The 20,717-nt window shown below is 48.4% G+C and overlaps 1 protein-coding gene across 2 annotated transcripts in view; it reads right to left on the bottom strand.

Annotated features, from left to right (window-relative positions):
• Positions 1 to 371: 371 nt before the first annotated feature.
• Positions 372 to 20,717, bottom strand: part of SHISA4 (shisa family member 4) — a 538,517-nt gene continuing 518,171 nt past the window's right edge. For both annotated transcript variants that reach the window (XR_011282926.1, XM_069633575.1), the window contains one exon: positions 372 to 1,182. Coding sequence is in view for 1 of the 2 variants with exons in the window: in XM_069633575.1 (XP_069489676.1) it covers positions 1,133 to 1,182 (50 nt within the window). In the remaining variant the exon portion in view is untranslated. The remainder of the gene's footprint in view (positions 1,183 to 20,717) is intronic.

The raw sequence follows: 20,717 nt of genomic DNA, 5'->3' as shown, positions 1-20,717 counted from the left end.
CTCAACTCAAATGACACATTTCTGGAAGTTGGAAAGTTTGTTCTTTCATTTCAAGTTAGAGTTAATGCCATGCAATAAGTCTGCATGACAGTAGCCATATGCAAGTGATCCGATTGATATTGTCTTCCTTCGCTTTTGGGAGTAAGAGACGTCACGGTTTGCGTGGGACACCACCTCTCATGACTCTCCTCAAACAACAATGAAGGCAATAATACTAGGCACATACAAATATCTACTTAATGGTGGGCAGGTTATTAACAATATGGAGCTGCGTGTTGGATACAACCCTAAATACCTACACTTCCAGTAGGCTTCTGTTAATTTGTTAGGCGACTCGTCCACTTACAATAATGCATTCTACTAAAAACTGATAACGGCGGACACAACATTTTATTGACTGAAAAACGTACAAAATAAAATATGTATTACATAAATATTATTCAAAAATTAATATTAAGCTCAGTAAAATTAAATAAATATTTCCTTACAGTAGAAATAAGAACAGCGTGTTTAATACCTCTGTTTGACAGATATGATGCAGTCTAGGTCCCATGCACTTATTAATGCAGTCAGGCTTCATGCAATGCAAAACAATCTTTCAGATAAGGCACTTGTTTTGCAGTCCAAGTGCACAATGTGGCAGTGAGCGACATAACGCCTTTTGGCACTTCTTTGCGTTCTTCTTCTGCAGAAGTGTGACGTGAGAAAGCCTTAAAAAAACTATGGAGGACATGCGACCAACCCATACATGAAGATACTTTACATGTCATGGGATAATTTTTTAACATACAAAAATGGTTGACTTAATGTCTAAAATGTACATTTTCTTATGCACGACTGAGCAGGGCTAAGCCGAGGAAGATCGCTCCAAGGAAGTTTAGTAAACAAGCATATAAGGAACGCTACAGAAGTACAGGTGATTCCACCTTTGAGAGTCGCCCTCAATCTATTTTCAGTGCTGCTGTCCACTGAAATGGGGGTTTCCCACATTCTTGAAATGTTCTGTCCGTGGAGCGTGCGGAGACGAGGTAGCTAGCCATTTACTTGTGCATGCCTTATTGTGGAGTGGCGCATTAGTCTGTAGTGCAGAACAAGCTGTCCAGTTAATTTTTATTTGTTCCAGGAAACAGGACTATTTAAAACCTGGCGCAGTCGGCTGTTGCTGTAAGTACGGTGGGGGAGCTGCAAAGAAAAGAGATAAATAGATCTGAGCTTTGTGCAGGTAGAACATTTTAAAACGTTGTTCACAATTACATTAAAAGGCTCATTACCTAGACATGGCCCCATTGCGGTACAGCTTGGTGTATTGTTTTGCACACAAAAATAATTCTGTAAAATGTTATTTCAAATCTCAAATGCGCAGGGTACAAAAGGCTTTTGAACTGATGGAAAAAGCGCCTTGTGCAGGGTTTTGCATCTTGCCAATTAACAATTTCCACTGAATTCTTGCCAGCTAAATATGGCAATAAATATGGCTCAAGAGAGTAACACAAGAAATTAACGACTTTAAGCCCGAAAATAAGTTCACCAAAGAAATTGTCATATTTTGGAGGAAAACATGCCATCCCACTCTCTGGAGTGGTACTGTTCGAAACATATTTCACGTATTACAAGCACAGACTACATCGGACATGTCGCCTGACCCTCTCTTTTTCTGACCAAGTTCCGTGTTTTGACCTGACCCGACCTAGCCCCACCTTTCTGTTTTTCGTAGTCTGTCTCGTTATGCTCCCTAACGACTATGGGTCCATGGTTGTGCTATACAAATAGATTAAAGTAAAGTAAAAGTGGTGGCAGTTGGTGGAGGGCAATAAACATGAACAAAGCAGCCTCGGGAGGACTTGTTAAATGCAGCCCAAAATAATCAAAACATAATCCAACCAGGACATGTAATGGGGTGGGGTTGAAGGGGGTACAGAGAGTGGGTGTAGGGCAGCGTTGGTGGGTTTCATGTGTTAATATTGTGGCAAAAATGGCCGTGAACACAAAATATTGTGGCAAAAAATGGCCGTAGTTTTGCCTCTGCAATCCATGTTTAGGATGCAGGGGAGACCCCGCAAATCCAGACCCATTATACCATTTAAGGGGAGCGGGGGACACCCCTGCAATCCCACTCCCCTTAAATGGTGTAATGGGGTACATCTTTAACGGATCAAACCACAGCATTTTTGCTGCACTTTTTTGTACAGGCAACATTTTTGCCGCAGTTTTATCACTCCATACCGGTTGGTGGGGGTAGAGACAGTGGGCGTAGATTGGGCAGCTTTAGAGAGAGTTGGGGTTGGGTGGGGTAGAGAGAGTGGGGTAGGGTGGGTGGCAGTAGAAACGGGGGGTATGTAGAGAGAGTGGGGGTTCGGTAGAGAGTGGGGGTTGGTAGGAGTAGAGAGAGTGGTGTAGAGAGGGTGAGGGTGGGTTGGATTGCAGTTGGACAGTGGGAGTACAGAGTGTGGGTGTAGGGTGGGTGGGGGCAAAGAAAGTGCGGGTAGGTTGGGTGAGGGTAGAGAGAGTGGGGGTAGGGCATGTGTGGATAGAGTGGGGCTGGGTGGGACGGGGTAGAGAGTGGGGGTGGGTGAGGGTAGAGAGAGTGGGGGTAGGGTGGGTGGGAGAGTGGGGGTGAGGTGGCTGAGTGGTGGTAGTTGGTGGGGGGCAGGAAACATGAGCAACAACACAGCCTCGGGAGGACTTGTCAAATGTAGCCTAAAATAGCTGAAACATAACCCAACCAGCACATGTAATGGGGGACGGTTTGGTGGGGGTAGAGAGAGTGGAGTAGGGTGGATGGGTGTAGGGTGGTTGGTGGTAAAGTCATGGGATATGTAGAGAGAGAGTGGGGGTTGGTGGGAGTACAGAGTGGTGGTAAGGTGGGTGGATTTGGGTTACAGTTAGTGGGGTATAGAGAGTGGGTGTAGTGTGGGTGGTAGAGAGTGGGATAGTTTGGATGGGAGGGGATAGAGAGAGTGGGGATATAGAGCGTGGGGGTAAGGTAGGTGTGTGTAGAGAGAAGGGGGTAGGGTGGGTGCTGAGAGAATGGGGTTCCAGTGAGTGACAGCACAGAGAATGTGGGCAGGGTTCTTGGGGGTAGAGAGAGTGGGGTAGGTTGAGTGGGTAGAGAGAGTTAGAGTGGATGAGTAGAGCTAGAGAGGTGGTAGGGTGAATGGGGTAGAGAGGGTAAGGTGAGTGGGGGCAGAGAGTGGGGGATGGGGTGGCTGAGTGGTGGTTGGTGGCAGGAAACATGGAGACGTCTGTGCTGGAAGTAGAGTAGCGTTGAAGCTGCCAGGCACCCCCTGACTCGCCAGGGCGATCATGGGGAGCATGAATACAAGGTTAGTAACAGACAGTCGAGTAGTAATCGGCGCGGTGCAGCAACGCTGCTGCAGATCACAGCCGTCTTTGGAAATGGGAGGTGGAAGGGTGAGGACTGCCATGTTAGACTGTAATGAGTAAGCCGTGCTGATAAGTAATGGAAGGGTTAGCACCCACTGCATAGAGATTTACAATAGCCTAGTTGAATGATGTTTTCGCCCAAATTATAGTGAAATTAAAATTGATATTTAAGATTCTGAAAAATAGTACGGCTATAAAAGCAGCTTGTTTTAGCTGTTGTGTTTTCGTTTGCCTTTAGGTGACATGCACCACAGTTTTCAACTCTGCGAACCCTAGCATTTACGAGGTTTGTGGTTGAAATCTTGCCGGTCTAGTCAAGACGAGGGTTTGTGCATGTGGCAATGCTTCCACTATGTTGTGAATCTCGTCCACATCGTTAAGCAGTAGTCCAGAGACTGGCAGGAGAAGGGCAGCATTTTATGTCGGAGAAAGACTGCGAAAGTAGCCCAAAATAGTCGAATTTTATAGCCCAATGGTATTTTCTATATTTTATGAATGTCATTTGGTTTGAAACAGCCAAACCTTAACACACCAACGTATAAATAAATACACTTCATAAGTACATACATCTTAATCACTTAGACAAATCTAAAATTCCATAATTTCACAAAAAACTTTACAAAATTATAATTTCACTGCAACAAGATAATTATATAATGCAAATAATATTGAGGTAGAAAAATAATCTATAACAAAAAAAACCTTTCCCATAAAAATGTCCACAGCGCAATTCTCAATTCCTCAACAAATTAAAAAAATGTAGCACTTAGTTCTAATGTGGCACTGCACTCCACTAATAAGTGATACAGTGACTCAATTAGCTGTGCAAAATTAGCATTCACGACTCAATCTCAGGATCTTTCTACATAAAACGGTTAGCCGCTGCTGGAAGAGTAGTAAACCATATCCTTACTAGGGTTCTTGCAAACCTCCACAATGGGTATTTAACTAAATGTATCAAACTAGTCTTGCATCCAAATGCATTTCTTACATCTAATGGGGTCTGTGTGTAGCTCATCCCCAATCATACCCACCATATTCCATTGGTTTTCACAGATCTTATTCAATGGTTTTGCATCTTTGCATCACAGATTTAAATTTTTTTATAGAAAAAGAGGGGGATTAATACATTTATCATACTGTTTTAACCGTTTCCACAAAATCTTTACATTAAGTGAAACCAATCCTAACTCGGACATCGGTACCACCTTTGGAAGTCCCAAGGTCCCCTCCAAAGGATCGCTTCAATACCATCAAAATCAAAATCACTCAGCTGATGGTAAATTTCCAATTCGAAACACAAAGTGGGGATAATTTTAGTCTCATAAAATGTTACTAGTGGTTTTAAAGTAAATTTACCAAATCGATTAAGAAAGTGTTTTAGTTGCGGGAGTGTTTTATTTTATCCACTAGATAATTAATCATCATGCTCTTGGCCATGCAAGTATGGATTTGTAAGTCTAGATATTTTAATTCCCATGCTTCTTCTAAGCGTTTTCCATTCAGTTTCCATACTCTGTTCTGCATATTCCTTCCAGCTTTGGACACCAGCATTTTCGATTTGCTGGTATTAATGACTACATCGTTCAGCTCTGTGTAGCGCTCAAAATCTTTTAAAAGGCACTTCTTTAGAAGAGTCAAAAATTAAAATGTCATCAGCAAGGGCGATCCAAAATATTTTTTTGTGCATCAATTACTGGGGAAACAAAGACAGACTCCGACAAGGCTTCTCCCAAGTCTGCCAGGTATACATTAAACAAAAAGGGGGCAAGAACACAGCCTTGGCTTAGGCCATTGGATGTATATATGGCTGGTGCTGTGCTCCCTGCTACGCTCAATCTGACCTTTAAAGAGGTGCTACTATGAAGATTTATCAAAATGCTCCACAGATGATCGTACACCCTCCATTTTTGTAACTTAGACCATAGCTTATTTCGGTTTACATTATCGAATGCTAAAGATATGTCTATGCTTGCGGCATAGAACCTTGAAACACTCTTTTGCCATACTGGTTGTTGAATAGGATCCGCACCATCCCTGCAGTTACCGTACCTACATTCATTCTTAAAACCAAGGATGCAAGCATTTTCGTGTCCACATCGAGCAAGGCTACGGTCCGGTAATTATTAGGGTCACATTTATTGCCCTTTTTATAAATAAGGTAAATGTTGGCGTTAGGCCATGTGTAAGGTATTTTTTATTCATCATTAGTACCCGGCTCAGTCTCTCAGCCAATGAGAAGTCTTGGAACAGGGGCATTACCACATGGTAATCCTGCCGCTGCGAGCCTCCTCAGGGCTGGAGGTTGCCATCTTCCCCTGCCGGGGAACAAGATAAGTGCTCCACCCCTCCCATTCCACAGATTCCCCTTCCCTTCCTCACCCCAACCCCCCACTTACCTGCTTTTTAATATCCTTTTTGGAAGGAGACAGGCTGGGAAAACTTCTGTCCCCGGCACGTCTGCTCCCGATCTGCGACAATCTGCCATGGAAAGGAAGAAGGAACTAACTATGTGTAGTCCGTTCTCTCCTTTCCATGCCAACCATTTTGTTTGTTTATTTTTGTATTTTTTTTAAAATAGTTTCAATGGCCGCCATGGAAAGGGAGAGCAAACTTCGTTTTCCCTTCCTTTGCGGGCATTTTTTCTTTTCTTTTTTCAGTTGCGAAGCGCTGGAGCGTCTCGCAACTAGAAAAAGTTGATTTTAATAGCCCGGTCTAACGGGCCGGGGTACTAGTAGTGATAAGACCCTCGCCGGGGGGCATTACCACCTAAAGTAATTCCCCGGGGACTACGTTAAGGCCAGTGGGAATTGTATCTATGGGTATCACAATTTTATCTATGGGCATTGTATCTATGTGCCCCAGGGCTTTACCAGAGACGGTAATGCCCCCCCCCCAGCTCAGGGATTATTGCTTAAATAATTCCATTAAACAGATCACATAGTACCAATTTCAAAAATTGGGGTCCGCTTTAAGCACCAAGTTGCACAGCACATTTGGACCTGGGACTCTTGATCGACTACATTTATTAATTAACGATTCAAAATCGTCATGATCAAAATTCAGATCCCAATTTGCCTTAGCCCCCTGAAAATGATCAACTTGAATTGATGCAGCATATAGCTGCTCAAAATGTGATATCCACATTTGTTCTAGGATGGGGTTCTCCCGGGTCGCCTGCACACATGCGCCCCCTAATTTGACCAATTTCAAGTAGCTACTATCAGACTTGAGTATCAAACTCTGGAGCATGGCCCCTCCCTCTAATTGGTATGCATAGCAACCAAGCGCAGTAGAGTGTCCGGTGTGCCGCACGAAATTGCCATTTAATTCATTTTAAAATTGTGGATTTGTTTGGAGAAGCCAGCAGGATCGAACTTTTCTGAGCAACAGCGCCTTTTAAACTACATTGCCTAGCAACAATACAGCAAAAGCACAGCACGGAAAGACTGGAGTCTTTCCTCACTCTCCACCACCTGAGCCGGACCGATCTGCCTCCTGCTGCAGCCCGCTAGCAGTCATAAGCCGACTGTCAAGCAAAGCATAGCAGAGTGCAGTAGAGTGTCCGGTGTGCCGCACGAAATTGACATTTAATTCGTTTTAACATTGAGGATTTGTTTGGAGAAGCCAGCAGGATCAAACCTTTCTGAGTAACAGCGCCTTTGAAACTACATTGCCCAGCAACAATACAGCAAAAGCGCAGCACAGAAAGACTTGAGTATTTCCTCACTCTCCACCACCTGAGCCGGAACACTCCGCCTCCTGCTGCAGCCCGCTAGCAGTCATAAACTGACTGTCAAGCGAAGCGTAGCGGAGTGCAGTACAGTGTCCGGTGTCAGTCGTCGAAGGAGAAAGCTCTGCAGCTCTGGTCTTTATTACCGGTAAGTGCAGCACAAAGACATGTCGGAGGAAAGTGCTGTGTCAGCGGGAGGTCTGGGGGTCGTACAGGCAAACCAGCTAAACTCCTCTGTCCCAAAATTATCAGGAAATCCGGTTACAAACAACAATGGGGTGGGAGGATATTCTTTTGCGGGAAGAAAGTGAAGGAACAAGTTACTTACCTGTAACTGTCGTTCTCCAGCATGGGTCTGGCATGGATTCAAATGCTCATTACAAGGATCCTCACTATCTCCACTATATTTCAACATCTATCAGAGTCCGGTCATCAACATCTTTAAAAAATACAACATTACATGTTACAACTACGCAGATGACACTCAGATCATCTACAAAATCAAAGACAGCGATACCGACAATTCAACCCTAACCGACTGTCTAAAAGAAGTCTTCAACTGGATGGATGCAAACAACCTGAAAATCAACCCAGGAAAGACAGAAATCAAGATCGTTTCCAAAGACCAAGAGAACAAAACCGCCATTCCATGGCCTACGGAAATGGGAAACGCACCAGCACCATCGAAGGTAGTAAAACATCTGGGAGTCTTAATGGACAGCACCCTAACCCTGGAACCACAAATAAATGCAACAGTGAAGAAATGTTTCTTCCTCCTCCACACGGCAAGAAGAATTCTACCTTTTCTCTCATTCACGCACAAAACACTCACCATCATCGCCCTAATCATGTCAAAAATCGACTATGCAAACAGCCTCTACCTCGGAATACCAGAATACCTCCTGAAGAAACTATCCAGAAGAGACCACATCACTCAAGCCCTAAAAACACTACACTGGCTCCCAGTAAAACATCGCATCACCTTCAAAACAATGTGCATAACGCACAGGGCAATCCGCGGACAAGGAGCAGAATTCCTACAAAAGAAAATAACAGTCTACAAACCAACGAGACCCCTCCGATCAAACAACGAAATCCGCCTGGAACTCAAACCATACCTTAAGAAAAAACTTGGAGGCACCTCCTTCTACCACTTAGCCGCAAAAACCTGGAACAACATCCCAAAAGAAATAAGAAACACTAAAGATCACCTAAAATTCAGGAAATCACTATAAACCTGGCTCTTCAACACCACAGACTAAATATGGAAAGCAAAACAGGAAAAAAAGATAACTAAACCGGAAAGGAGACGGACATCCCCGACCCGAGAGGATAACTCACAAGGCACCTGGACGGGTGACTCCGGATAGACTAAACACAGGCGGCACGCACGGAGACTGAGTCAACTACCCCAGAGAATCCCACCAACACTTTACCTGCCCTATTTACCGCCGGGGACCACAGTGGTGTGGACTTGTCGAGATATTGGCAATCACCATACTACCTGAGAGGTTGAAATTGGCAGGCCGCAGGAGAAGGAAGAGAGTATAAGGGGAGCTATAAGAGACCTTGCTAGAGGTGGGAACCAGAGAAGTAGGGAAACTTGTATGCCGGTCGGAGCCAGAACAGACAGAGCCGCATCAAGGGAGACTGCGCAAGCCGGGCGTCTCAACTCAGGATAGAGATGCAAATTACCCAACCCAACTAACAAATTTCCCTTTCTGCATACACCTCTCAAACTCCAAACCAAACACAACCAAAACCTACAGCACAACAAACCGCACAAACTTCACTACATTGCAACAACAAAACAAAAACACACATAGTCTTGCACAACAGTACACAACGACTACCGGCCACAAACACCTCAGGCCCAGCCAACGGACCCACCGGGCTGAGGCCGCCAACAGCACATCACTGCTCCCTTGCACTTTTCCTGCTTCCTTCCACTAACTCAACCTCCCCTCCTCTTTCAGAACCGCCAGAGCGCCAGGGGACCACTCCGGTGGTGATAGTGCGCGGTACAAATGTCCTTTAACATTAACATGTTCATGAATATTCCCCGTTGTCAGGCTGGAAATCCTCGGTACAGAAAAAAATCAGTATCAGTTTCGTTTCTGATCGGTCTTTCCTAGTAGTAACCAATCACTGATCTCTGGGTCATACAGCCCACAGCCAATGACGGCCCTCTCCCTAAGCCCTGCCTCCGGCAGCCATCCTCAGATTTGGTAGCATGTAAAGTGGCAGTATGACCAAGTGAAGAGCCGCAGAGGGGTAGGCGGGAGGGTTCGCATGTGAATCCATGCCAGACCCATGCCGGAGAACAACAGTTACAGATAAGTAACTTGTTCCTTCTCCAGCATGGGGTCTGGCATGGATTCACATGCTCATGAATATAAGATTACATAGCAGTACACACATGCACAACCACGGGAGGTGGCAAAAGGCTCAACATTAAGCAATACATAAACTCAACATTAAGCAACTCTTACCTCCTCACCAGGCCCTTCAGGCGAACAGGTTGCGCAGCACTGCTTGGCCTACCCTGGACTCCTCCCTGGAATACTGATCGACACAGTAGAATTTCGTGAAGGTGTGCGTCAACCTCCACGTAGCAGCCCTGCAGATGTCCGGCAGGGGCACACCAGACAAGAACGCTGTGGTAGCAGTGATTGCTCTGGTCGAATGGGCTCTCGGACAGCCAGGCAGCGGTCGGTTTGCCAACCGGTGACAGTGCATGATACAGCCAGAGAGCCATCTGGAAATGGAAGCCTTCGAGAGAGCCTTCCCTTGATTCACAGGTCTAAAGTTCACAAAAAGCTGTGACGTCTTCCGAAAACTCTTGGTGCGGTCCACGTAGAACTTCAGCGCTCTAGCTACATCCAGCGAGTGCAAAGTCCTCTCGGCCGGCGACAAAGGCGACGGGAAGAAAACTGGTAACACCAAGGGCTTGTTGAGGTGGAAGTCCGACGGCACCTTGGGCATGAAGGAGGGATGCGTCCTGAGCACCACCCTCGTGTTGTGAAAAGTCAAGTATGGAGGCTTGCAAGATAGGGCCTGAATCTCTCCCATGCGCCGTGCGGAGGTGATGGCCACAAGAAAAGTTGTTTTCCACGATAGGAACTTCAATGGTGCCGTATGCATAGGCTCGAACGGGGTCCCCATGAGCCTAGTCAGCACCACGTTGAGCTCCCACGCCGGGGCTGGGGCCTTCACCGGCAGGAACGAGCGGAATAGTCCCTTCATAAATTCCTTCACCAGGCGATGAGACCACAAGGACACCCGTCCTGTTGTCCTGGTGTATCTGGAGATGGCAGCCAGATGTATCTTGATGGAGACGTGAGCTAGTCCAGCCTTGGCCAACGACAGTAGGTACGTAATCCATAGAGGGTTAATCTTCTGTGCCCGGCACCAGACAGAGAACCTCTTCCATTTGTGTCCCTAACACTGAGTTGAGGTCGCCGTGGCCTTTGCAAGAACCTCTCTGCAGTCGGCCGGTATATCGTATCCCCCAAACTCTAGTGCTGCAGGAGCCAGGCCTGCAAGTTCAGTGACTTCGGGTCGTGATGAAGAATGGCACCTACTTCTCTGGAGAGAAGATCCGCATCCACGGGCAGTTTGACTGGTGGGGACGCCGATAAGTCCAGAAGGTCCAGGAACCATATCTGACTCGGCCACGCCGGTGCGACGAGGATCTTCCTGCACCGGGACCTCTTGAGCTGGTTGACGAGCCGGAGTAGCAGTGGCAACGGCGGGAAAGCATAGAGGAACAGGTTGTCCCAGGGGAATGATAAAGCATCGCCCATGCTCCTCGGTTGGGGGAACCTGCTGGCGAACTTCTGGCACTTGGGAGTTTGTCACCGTCGTGAAAAGATCGACCTGGGGTCTGCCCCACAGCCTGAAGAGTGGATCAATTTGATCCTGGCGTAGCTCCCACTCTTGGCACGAGCGCTTCTCCCTGCTGAGCGAGTCGGCGATGGTGTTCTTTATCCGTGCCAGATGAAAAGGTACCAGAAAAATCCCCTGGTCGACGGCCCAGTGCCACTGTCATGATCTCTGCTTCCAAAAGATCAGGACTTGCCCGACTCCCTTGGAAGCAGACCCATAACCCCGGTTCCGAGTGCCAGCCAGTCCCAATTGGGACCTTTTGGACCCTGTCCTGGCGCCAGTGGCACCAGGCTCATAAAGATGCCCAGTCCCAGCGCTGGAAGCGCCGGGCTCATAATGCTTGGGTGGATTTACCTGCAGCAGACCATGCTGCTTACTTACCTGCCAGTTGAACCCCTGATCCTCTTCTGTTTGGGACTACTTTTCCTGTTGGGTGGGGCAGGAGCCACTCCCTAGGTTCAGAACACTGGAACTCTTCTGGAAAGCAGGAACTCTTTTCTTACCTAGGCGTGGCTGTGGAAGGAGACACCTAAGCACTACAGGAGGCTATTTAAACCACACCCGATGGATGAATCTTGCTTTGTGTTATTCTGCATTCTCTGCAGCAGAACGCTCATCGTGTCTTCTGCTTCTGATCCTGGGCCTAAGGGAACAAAGGCTTACCATCCTGGAATCCAGTCTTCAGCAGCACCTGTAAAGACAAAGAAAGAACAGGTTAGCACTACAGTCTTCAGTGGCAGCACATCTCTTACCTGGTCCATCGGCTGTCACCAACGCCTCGCGCTGCATTCCGGCATCTGAAAGACAAAGGCTTACCTACTCTTCGCATGCTCCGGAGGTGTTCGCACTGCATTCCGGCATCTGAAAGACAAAAGCTTACCAGCTCTTCGCACGCTCCGGAGGCCTTCGGCACTGCATCCCGCATCTGAAAGACAAAAGAAGGTGCATTTAAAGACATTGGGCAACTTTATTACTCACGTGCCATTACTCCTTCCCACGCCGAATCCAGTGGGTATTCCAGCACCCTTCAGCTTCTCTAAAGCTCCGAACTTGTACCTGCAAGATAAAAGGGACAGTTAGTGCGCATCGTGAAGCAGGCTACAAGCGTTTACTTGCGTGCTCCCAGGCGCTTCTATTCCTCACGCGGGTTCGATCCTCAACCCTCATCAGCCCGCCATCCGCCATCGCCGGAACCCTGCAAAACAAGAGATATCATTACAAAAGACTTTTAAGACATTTCAAGTGCCCAGAACTTACCATTCATGCAGTTAACGACGGACAGCAGTCCTCTGAGGTCAAGAGGCCTGCACCCTTATCCAGTGAAGAAACTGGTTACGGCACCCTGCCCCGAGGCAGATGGAGAGCTCGGCGTTCACTTACCTAAGGTGAGGGCGTTAACCTTTGGGGTTCTACAGGAGAAGAGAAATGGAAGAGGAGAGAGGCACCCAATAACCCCAGTTCATTAATCCCATATTTTCTATCTGCAGACATCTTACTCTTCGAGTCAGACATACAGTGCACAGAGGTCCAGCCCAAAGAGCCAACCGTGTGTTACACATCACCTTTGAAGATACGGCATTCACCCAGTCAAGACCGGCGCCTCTGCGGGAATCAGGTGAGCGTTACAGAACACAAAGCCTACCGCAAAACTCCCACCCAAGCGCTATGGAAACCTCGGATACCGACCAGCTAGTCCAGTTACTTGGGGAACTAAGAGCAGAAGTGCATGCAGCCCGTCAGGAAACGAATGCTCTAAGAAGGGAACTGATTATTTACAAGGAGCGAACAGACGATCTCGCTAGACAGTTGCTACAGTCACAAGCCGAACAAACTCCGTTACCCGCATCAGGGGCAAATCTTCCTTCAACATCCTCTACGAACCCAGTGCAGATCAACCTACCTGGGAATGTACCTCTGGCTCCGCCCGAACGGTTTTCTGGTGACCCAAAGAGGTTTGCAGTATTTATTAATCAGTGCCGGTTGCACTTCTTATGCCGGCCAGCAGCCTTTCCAACTGATCAAGCTAAGGTAGCTTTCGTGCTTTCGTACCTTAGTGGCAATGCGGCAGACTGGTCGATCCCTCTAGTTAATCAAGATGATCCGGTTCTCCATGATTTTCAAGCTTTTCAGCTCAGTATGGAAAAACTGTTTGCAAGACATTCACAGGGACAGGCCTTGGACAATGAGCTCCTTTCATTGCGACAGGGTAATCAAGACCTTTTGGCTTATATTGCGTCTTTCAACAGACTGATAGTGGAAACTCGATGGCCTGAGGACAAAAGAATTACGCTGTTTTATAGAGGTCTACGTGGAGAGCTCAAAGATGTGTTAGCCCAAGTAGTGAATCCCCCGCAAGACTGTTCGGACTATATTGACCTAGTCGTTCAAATTGACCACAGACTGCAGAACAGGAAGGCCTATCGTTCCAAGTTTGATGCTCGAGTATTTTCCAAACCACCAACTCCTACCAAAGGAGTAGACTCCGGGGAACCCATGCAAATAGGGGGCCTGAAAGGACCACTAACACAAAAGGAGCGGGAAAGGAGAAAACAGCTGCAATTATGCCTCTATTGCGGAAACTCGGGGCACTTTCTTCGAGACTGTCCGGTGAAACCAGCCAAGAAGGCAGTAGGAGCTGCAGTTACCATGGTCACAAACTCTGAGCAGGGAAACGACCTCGCCCGACAAGAATAGAGGTCCTCTTGCCGAGCGTTAAAACCAGTTCAGTGACCTCGCATTTCGTGATACCTATGGTCCTCATTAGCCCTGAACATCCGGATCGATTACATGCGATTGAAGCTTACGTCGACAGCGGTGCCATCGGAAATTATGTGGATCATGAAATGGTTTTGAGGATGAATCTGACTCTTTGTCCAAAGGCTGTAAAGGACGTCATTACTACGGTGGATGGTACGGAGATAGCCTCCGGACCAGTAACGCATACCACCCAAGAAGTGACGCTAGTAAGTCAAGATGGACACCATGAGAAGATTGTGTTCGATGTGATCAAGGCCCCTCAGTTCCAGATTATTCTAGGAATTCCTTGGTTAGAGAAGCACAATCCTCAGATCGATTGGCGAGCAAGAACGGTTCAGTTTCCAGAATGTGTCTCTACTTGTCACCCTCGACCTGGTGTTGCACTGGCAGCAATTTCCTCGGAGGCTCCCCAGTTACCTCCTGAATACCTAGAATTCCAAGATGTTTTCCGGAAGGATCAGGCTAACTCTCTACCTCCTCATAGGTCTTATGACTGCCAGATACACCTGATACCTGGATCTACTCCTCCTTGTAGTAGAATTTATGCCCTCACCGAGGCTGAGAATCTTCACCTTCGACAATACCTGGATCAATACCTAGCGAATGGGTTTATTCGTCCTTCCAAGTCCCCTGCTTCCTCAGCTTTGTTATTCGTTCCAAAAAAAGAAGGGGACCTTAGAACTTGTATAGATTATCGCGCCCTGAACCAGATAACCGTTAAGAATAGATATCCGTTACCTTTGATCCCTGAACCCCTGGACCAAGTCAGAAAAGCATGCATATATACAAAGCTGGATCTTAGAGGAGCCTACCACTTGGTACGAGTAAAAGAGGGCGATGAATGGAAGACGGCCTTCCGCACCAAGTATGGGCTATTTGAATATCAGGTCATGCCCTTCGGACTTTGCAATGCCCCGGCCGCCTTTCAATATTTTATGAACGATGTCCTCAGAGAGCTCATAGATGTGTGTGTTGTTGTTTACATTGACGACATCCTCGTTTATTCTTCATCGGAAACTGAACATCGGAAACACGTGAAAATGGTCCTCGAGAGATTGCGTCAACACAAACTTTTCGCTAAGTTGGAAAAATGTGTTTTCAACGTGACTGAAGTTGAATTCTTGGGATTCATATTATCACCTAGCGGAGTGCGTATGGATTCAAAGAAGGTTGATGCAATTCTCAAATGGCCATCGCCATCCTCCGTAAAAGGTGTTCAAAGCATGTTAGGCTTCGCTAACTTTTACCGCAGGTTTATCCCCGAATTCTCTCAAATAGTCCAGCCCATCACCGCCTTGTTAAAGAAAAACAAACGTTTTGAATGGTCTACCAAGGCGGAACAAGCTTTCCAGAATTTGAAGACTAGATTTATCTCTGCACCGATCTTAAAACATCCTCGCCCAGAACTCCCCTACATCGTTGAAACTGATGCTTCGAGCCTTGCCATGGGGGCAGTTCTATCACAAAAGGACCCAGTAACCAATCAGTTGCATCCCGTGGCATTTTGGTCCCGCAAATTCTCGCCTCCTGAAATCAATTACACTATTACTGATAAGGAACTTCTAGCTATTAAGTCCGCCTTTAAGGCTTGGCGGCATTATCTTCTGGGGGCCCGACACACCGTTACTGTGATTACAGATCACCGAAACCTGCAATATTTGAAAACCGCAAAAGCTCAATCCTCTAGGCAACTCCGTTAGGCACTATTCTTTGCCGAGTTTGACTTCATAATTACCTATCGACCTGGTACAAAAAACGGTAAAGCTGATGCCCTTTCTCGGATGGGAGTGGAAGAACATTTGATCAATCCTAAACCTGTACTTATCATTCCCGAACAAAGTATTCTAGGTGTAATCGCCACACAATCCATAGAGGAAGTTAAGGATAAAGCCAGGCTACTGGTAACTCCAGCAGACATACAGATTGGCATCTGCAGGGAAAGGACTTTACGGTGAAGGACAACCTATTATATTTCCAAGAACGGTTATACCTGCCCAGCACAGATTTACAGAAAAAGGTAATCTCTTGTTATCACGATTCTTTAATGGAAGGACATCCCGGTATGACCAAGACCTCGGAAAAGATCAAGCGCTACTTCTGGTGGCCGTTTTGGAAAAAAGATATCAGAGACTTTATAATGTCCTGTGGAGTATGTGCCCAAAACAAGAGTCAAAAGGAAAAACCAGCCGACCTCTTACGCCCTATTGACATCCCGCCTCGCCCTTGGCATACGCTTTCTATGGACTTCATCACTGATCTACCTCTATGCTCCGGATACAATACGATCCTAGTAATCGTGGACCTATTCTCCAAGATGGCGCATTTCATTCCACTCAAAGGCTTACCAACAGCAGCAACTCTGGCCCGAGAATTTCTCGAAAACATCGTCCGACTGCACGGTTTTCCTTCAGTTCTAATTTCGGATCGAGGTAGTCAATTTATTTCTCATTTTTGGCGAAGTTGCTGTCGGTCGGCTCAAATTGATGTGAGACTTTCGACCAGCCACCACCCTCAAACCGACGGACAAACCGAGAGGACCAATCAAACTCTGGAACAGTATTTGCGCTGCATGCTACAACAAACTGAAAAAACTTGGAAAGATATCCTTTGGATAGCCGAATATGCCTACAATAACTCTGTCCACTCGGGAACTGGGAAGACCCCGTTTTTTCTTTTATACGGTAGTCACCCTCGAACCTCGGAGTTGGATCCACTCCAAGATCTTGCAACACCAGCAGTAGACCACCTGCATTCTACAATCACCCAAGCCTTTAAGGAAGCCGTTTCTCACCTTCAAAGGGCTAAAGAACAATACAAGAAAGGAGCAGACCAACATGGGAAGGAAGCCCCCCAATATCAAGTAGGAGATCAAGTCTGGTTATCCACCAAATATCTACCTCTAAAAGGACCACGCACATTCAACCCAAGATACCTTGGTCCCTATTCCATCACTACCATAGTAAATCCAGTAGCGGTCAAGTTGGACTTGCCCCCTCACATGAAGATACATCCGGTCTTCCACGTCTCTCTATTAAAACCAGTGCAACCTCAAACCCGACTAACTACATCTCCAAAACCTATTCTAGTTGATGGAGAACTCGAGTTTGATGTCAAAAGCATCCTGGATTCCAAGATCTCCAAATCTAAACTATTTTACCTGATTGACTGGAAAGGCTACGGTCCCCAAGAAAGATCCTGGGAACCTGCAGAATATGTCCACGCGCCTCGTCTAATCAAAAGATTTCATCGAACATTTCCTAACAAGCCCAAACACCCAGAGAAGCCCGGTTTGCGAGGGGCCTTGAGGGGGGGTGCTGCCATGATCTCTGCTTCCAAAAGATCAGGACTTGCCCGACTCCCTTGGAAGCAGACCCATAACCCCGGTTCCAAGTGCCAGCCAGTCCCAATTGGGACCTTTTGGACCCTGTCCTAGTGCCAGTGGCACCAGGCTCATAAAGATGCCCAGTCCCAGCGCTGGAAGCGCCGGGCTCATAATGCTTGGGTGGACTTACCTGCAGCAGACCATGCTGCTTACTTACCTGCCAGTTGAACCCCTGATCCTCTTCTGTTTGGGACTACTTTTCCTGTTGGGTGGGGCAGGAGCCACTCCCTAGGTTCAGAACACTGGAACTCTTCTGAAAAGCAGGAACTCTTTTCTTACCTAGACGTGGCTGTGGAAGGAGACACCTAAGCACTACAGGAGGCTATTTAAACCACACCCGATGGATGAATCTTGCTTTGTGTTATTCTGCATTCTCTGCAGCAGAACGCTCATCGTGTCTTCTGCTTCTGATCCTGGGCCTAAGGGAACAAAGGCTTACCATCCTGGAATCCAGTCTTCAGCAGCACCTGTAAAGACAAAGAAAGAACAGGTTAGCACTACAGTCTTCAGTGGCAGCGCATCTCTTACCTGGTCCATCGGCTGTCACCAACGCCTCGCGCTGCATTCCGGCATCTGAAAGACAAAAGCTTACCAGCTCTTCGCACGCTGCGGAGGCCTTCGGCACTGCATCCCGCATCTGAAAGACAAAAGAAGGTGCGTTTAAAGACATTGGGCAACTTTATTACTCACGTGCCATTACTCCTTCCCACGCCGAATCCAGTGGGTATTCCAGCACCCTTCAGCTTCTCTAAAGCTCCGAACTTGTACCTGCAAGATAAAAGGGACAGTTATTGCGCATCGTGAAGCAGGCTACAAGCGCTTACTTACGTGCTCCCAGGCGCTTCTATTCCTCACGCGGGTTCGATCCTCAACTCTCATCAGCCCGCCATCCGCCATCGCCGGAACCCTGCAAAACAAGAGATATCATTACAAAAGACTTTTAAGACATTTGAAGTGCCCAGAACTTACCGTTCGTGCAGTTAACGACGGACAGCAGTCCTCTGAGGTCAAGAGTCCTGCACCCTTATCCAGTGAAGAAACTGGTTACGGCACCCTGCCCCGAGGCAGATGGAGAGCTTGGCGTTCACTTACCTAAGGTGAGGGCGTTAACCTTTGGGGTTCTACAGGAGAAGAGAAAGGGAAGAGGAGAGAGGCACCCAATAACCCCAGTTCATTAATCCCATATTTTCTATCTGCAGACATCTTACTCTTCGAGTCAGACATACAGTGCACAGAGGTCTAGCCCAAAGAGCCAACCGTGTGTTACACATCACCTTTGAAGATACGGCATTCACCCAGTCAAGACCGGCGCTTCTGCGGGAATCAGGTGAGCGTTACAGCCACAGATCCTGGGATTCCTTGGACAGGGCTGGGGATCTGGTTCCACCCTGTTCCCTGATGTAGAACATTGTGGTGGTGTTGTCGGTGAAGATCCTCACCACCTTGCCCTTGAGGGACGGAAGAAAGGACCTGAGGGCACAAAACACTGCGCGGAGCTCCAGAATGTTGATATGAAGCTGTTTTTCCTCTGGGAGCCAAAGGCCTCTCGCGTGGAGATTTCCAGTATGCGCTCCCCACCGTCCAGGGAGGCATCTGTCGTCACCGTTACCTGGTGAGCTGGGGTCTGAAAGTCTGCGCCCGCCGTCAGATGAGTGTGGGTGCCCCACCACCGGATTGCTCGTCGGAATGTCTCGTTGAGCGGTATCCTGTCCTCGAAGCTGCCCGTCGCCTGGGTCCAGCGTGCGTCGAGGAACTCTTGCAGTGGACGCATTCGTAGACTGCACAGGCGTACCAGATAGATGCAGGAGGACATCATCCCGAGAAGGGATTTGATGGATCTTACCCTGGCTACGTCCGTGGCTAGCAGGCGTTGCACCTTGCCCAGGATGGCTTTCGTCCTTTCATCGGACGGCAAGGCCAGCCGTGCCACTGTGTCGAGCTTGGCTCCCAGAAACAGGGCGACCTGCGAAAGGACCAGGTGGGATTTGGGGAAGTTGATGGAGAACCCCAGGTCCGTGAGTAGCTGGACGGCCTTCGCTGTGTGTTCTACGTCGATGTCCCTTGTCCTTGCTCGGATGAGCCAGTAGTCCAGGTAGGGATAGACGTGGATCCCTTGCAGGCATAGCCAGGCCGCCACCGGTGCTAGGCAGTTGGTGAATACGCTGGGGTGCCGACTTTAATCCGAAAGGGAGGGCCTTGAACCGCTAGTGCCGTCCTTGGACCACGAACCTGAGGAACTTCCGGTGTCCTTTTAGAATGGGGATGTGGAAGTAGGCATCCTCCAAGTCCAACGACAACAGGAAATCGTCCTCCTCCAGCTGTCCCAGCACGTGCTGGAGGGTGACCATCCAGAACTTCTGAGCCTTGATGTACTTGTTCAGTCGCCGCAGGTCCAGGATGGGACGCCAACCTCCTGTCTTCTTCTTTACGAGAAAGTGTCTTGAGTAGACCCCGGAGCCCCGAAGTCTCTTTGGGACGAGCTCGATGGCACCTTTCTTGAGCATCGCCCTTAACTCCAGCAGCAGCTGGGGTACGTGGTTTTCCTTCCTGGCCACGTGTGGCACGTGAGGGCACTTCTTTAGAAACTCGAGGGCGTGCCCCTGGGCCACGGTATCCAGCACCCAACGGTCAGTGGAGATGGACTCCCACACGCTGACGAACTTTGCCAGTCGGCCTCCCACTGGGGTGCTTCGGTGGGGGCCCGACACCACGGTCGGTCCAGTCCTGTTTCGAGGCCGCCTTGCCGCCTTGACCTCCCCTGGTGACGACGGCGGGAACCTCCAGACTTGCCCCGTCCTCTATAGGCCTCCTGCGACGAGGAACGGGGCGCTTGACGGTAGGTAGAGGAGCCGCTGCCGGACCCTTTGGAGGCCCCTTGCTGGAGAACTCCTAGGGCCCGGGCTGTCACCGTTTCCATTTTGATGGCTTGCAGGCACTCATCGACTGTCTTCCTAAACAGGTTGTTCCCGTCGAAGGGTATGTCCAACACTTGGGCTTGTACGTCCTGGCGGAAATCTGTTGCCTTAAGCCATCCGCGCAGTCTGAGGCAAACACCGTTGCCCAACTGGCGGAAACCGGTGTCAGCGATGTCCGTCGCCACCGTTATGGCGTGGTCCGACGCCACCTCGCCTTCTTGCAGGATTTCCAGGGCTTCTGTCCTCTTGTCGTCCGGCAGGAAGTCCAACAAGGGAGCGATTTTATACCAAAGTTCCCTGTCGTAATGGGTAACGTTAGCCAGGGTGTCGGCCACCTTAATCGGCATCGCCGCCGACATGATGACTCGTCGTCCCATCGCGTCGAGCTTCCTTCCCTCGCCGTCTGGCGGTGAAGTCGATGTCGATGGCCCCCCCGCCTTCTTCCTGGCCGCCGCCGAGACGACTGAATCCGGGGTCGGCTGTGGTCTAAGGCATAGAGGGGCCGCGTCAGAGACCCGGTACTTCTTTTCGTATCAGTCCCTTTTTGCCGGCGTCGTGGACGGGTTCTTGAGGAGAGAGAGCCCATCGTCCCAGATGTCATCCAGTAGAGGTACCGCGAGGGCTGTCTTCCTCTTGGTCTCTCGACGTTGATAGAGGA

Source organism: Ambystoma mexicanum, chromosome 13 (genome assembly GCF_040938575.1).
Source record: "Ambystoma mexicanum isolate Mex_15411 chromosome 13, UKY_AmexF1_1, whole genome shotgun sequence".
Lineage (NCBI taxonomy): Eukaryota > Metazoa > Chordata > Amphibia > Caudata > Ambystomatidae > Ambystoma > Ambystoma mexicanum.
This window is presented reverse-complemented; position numbering and strand designations above follow the sequence as displayed.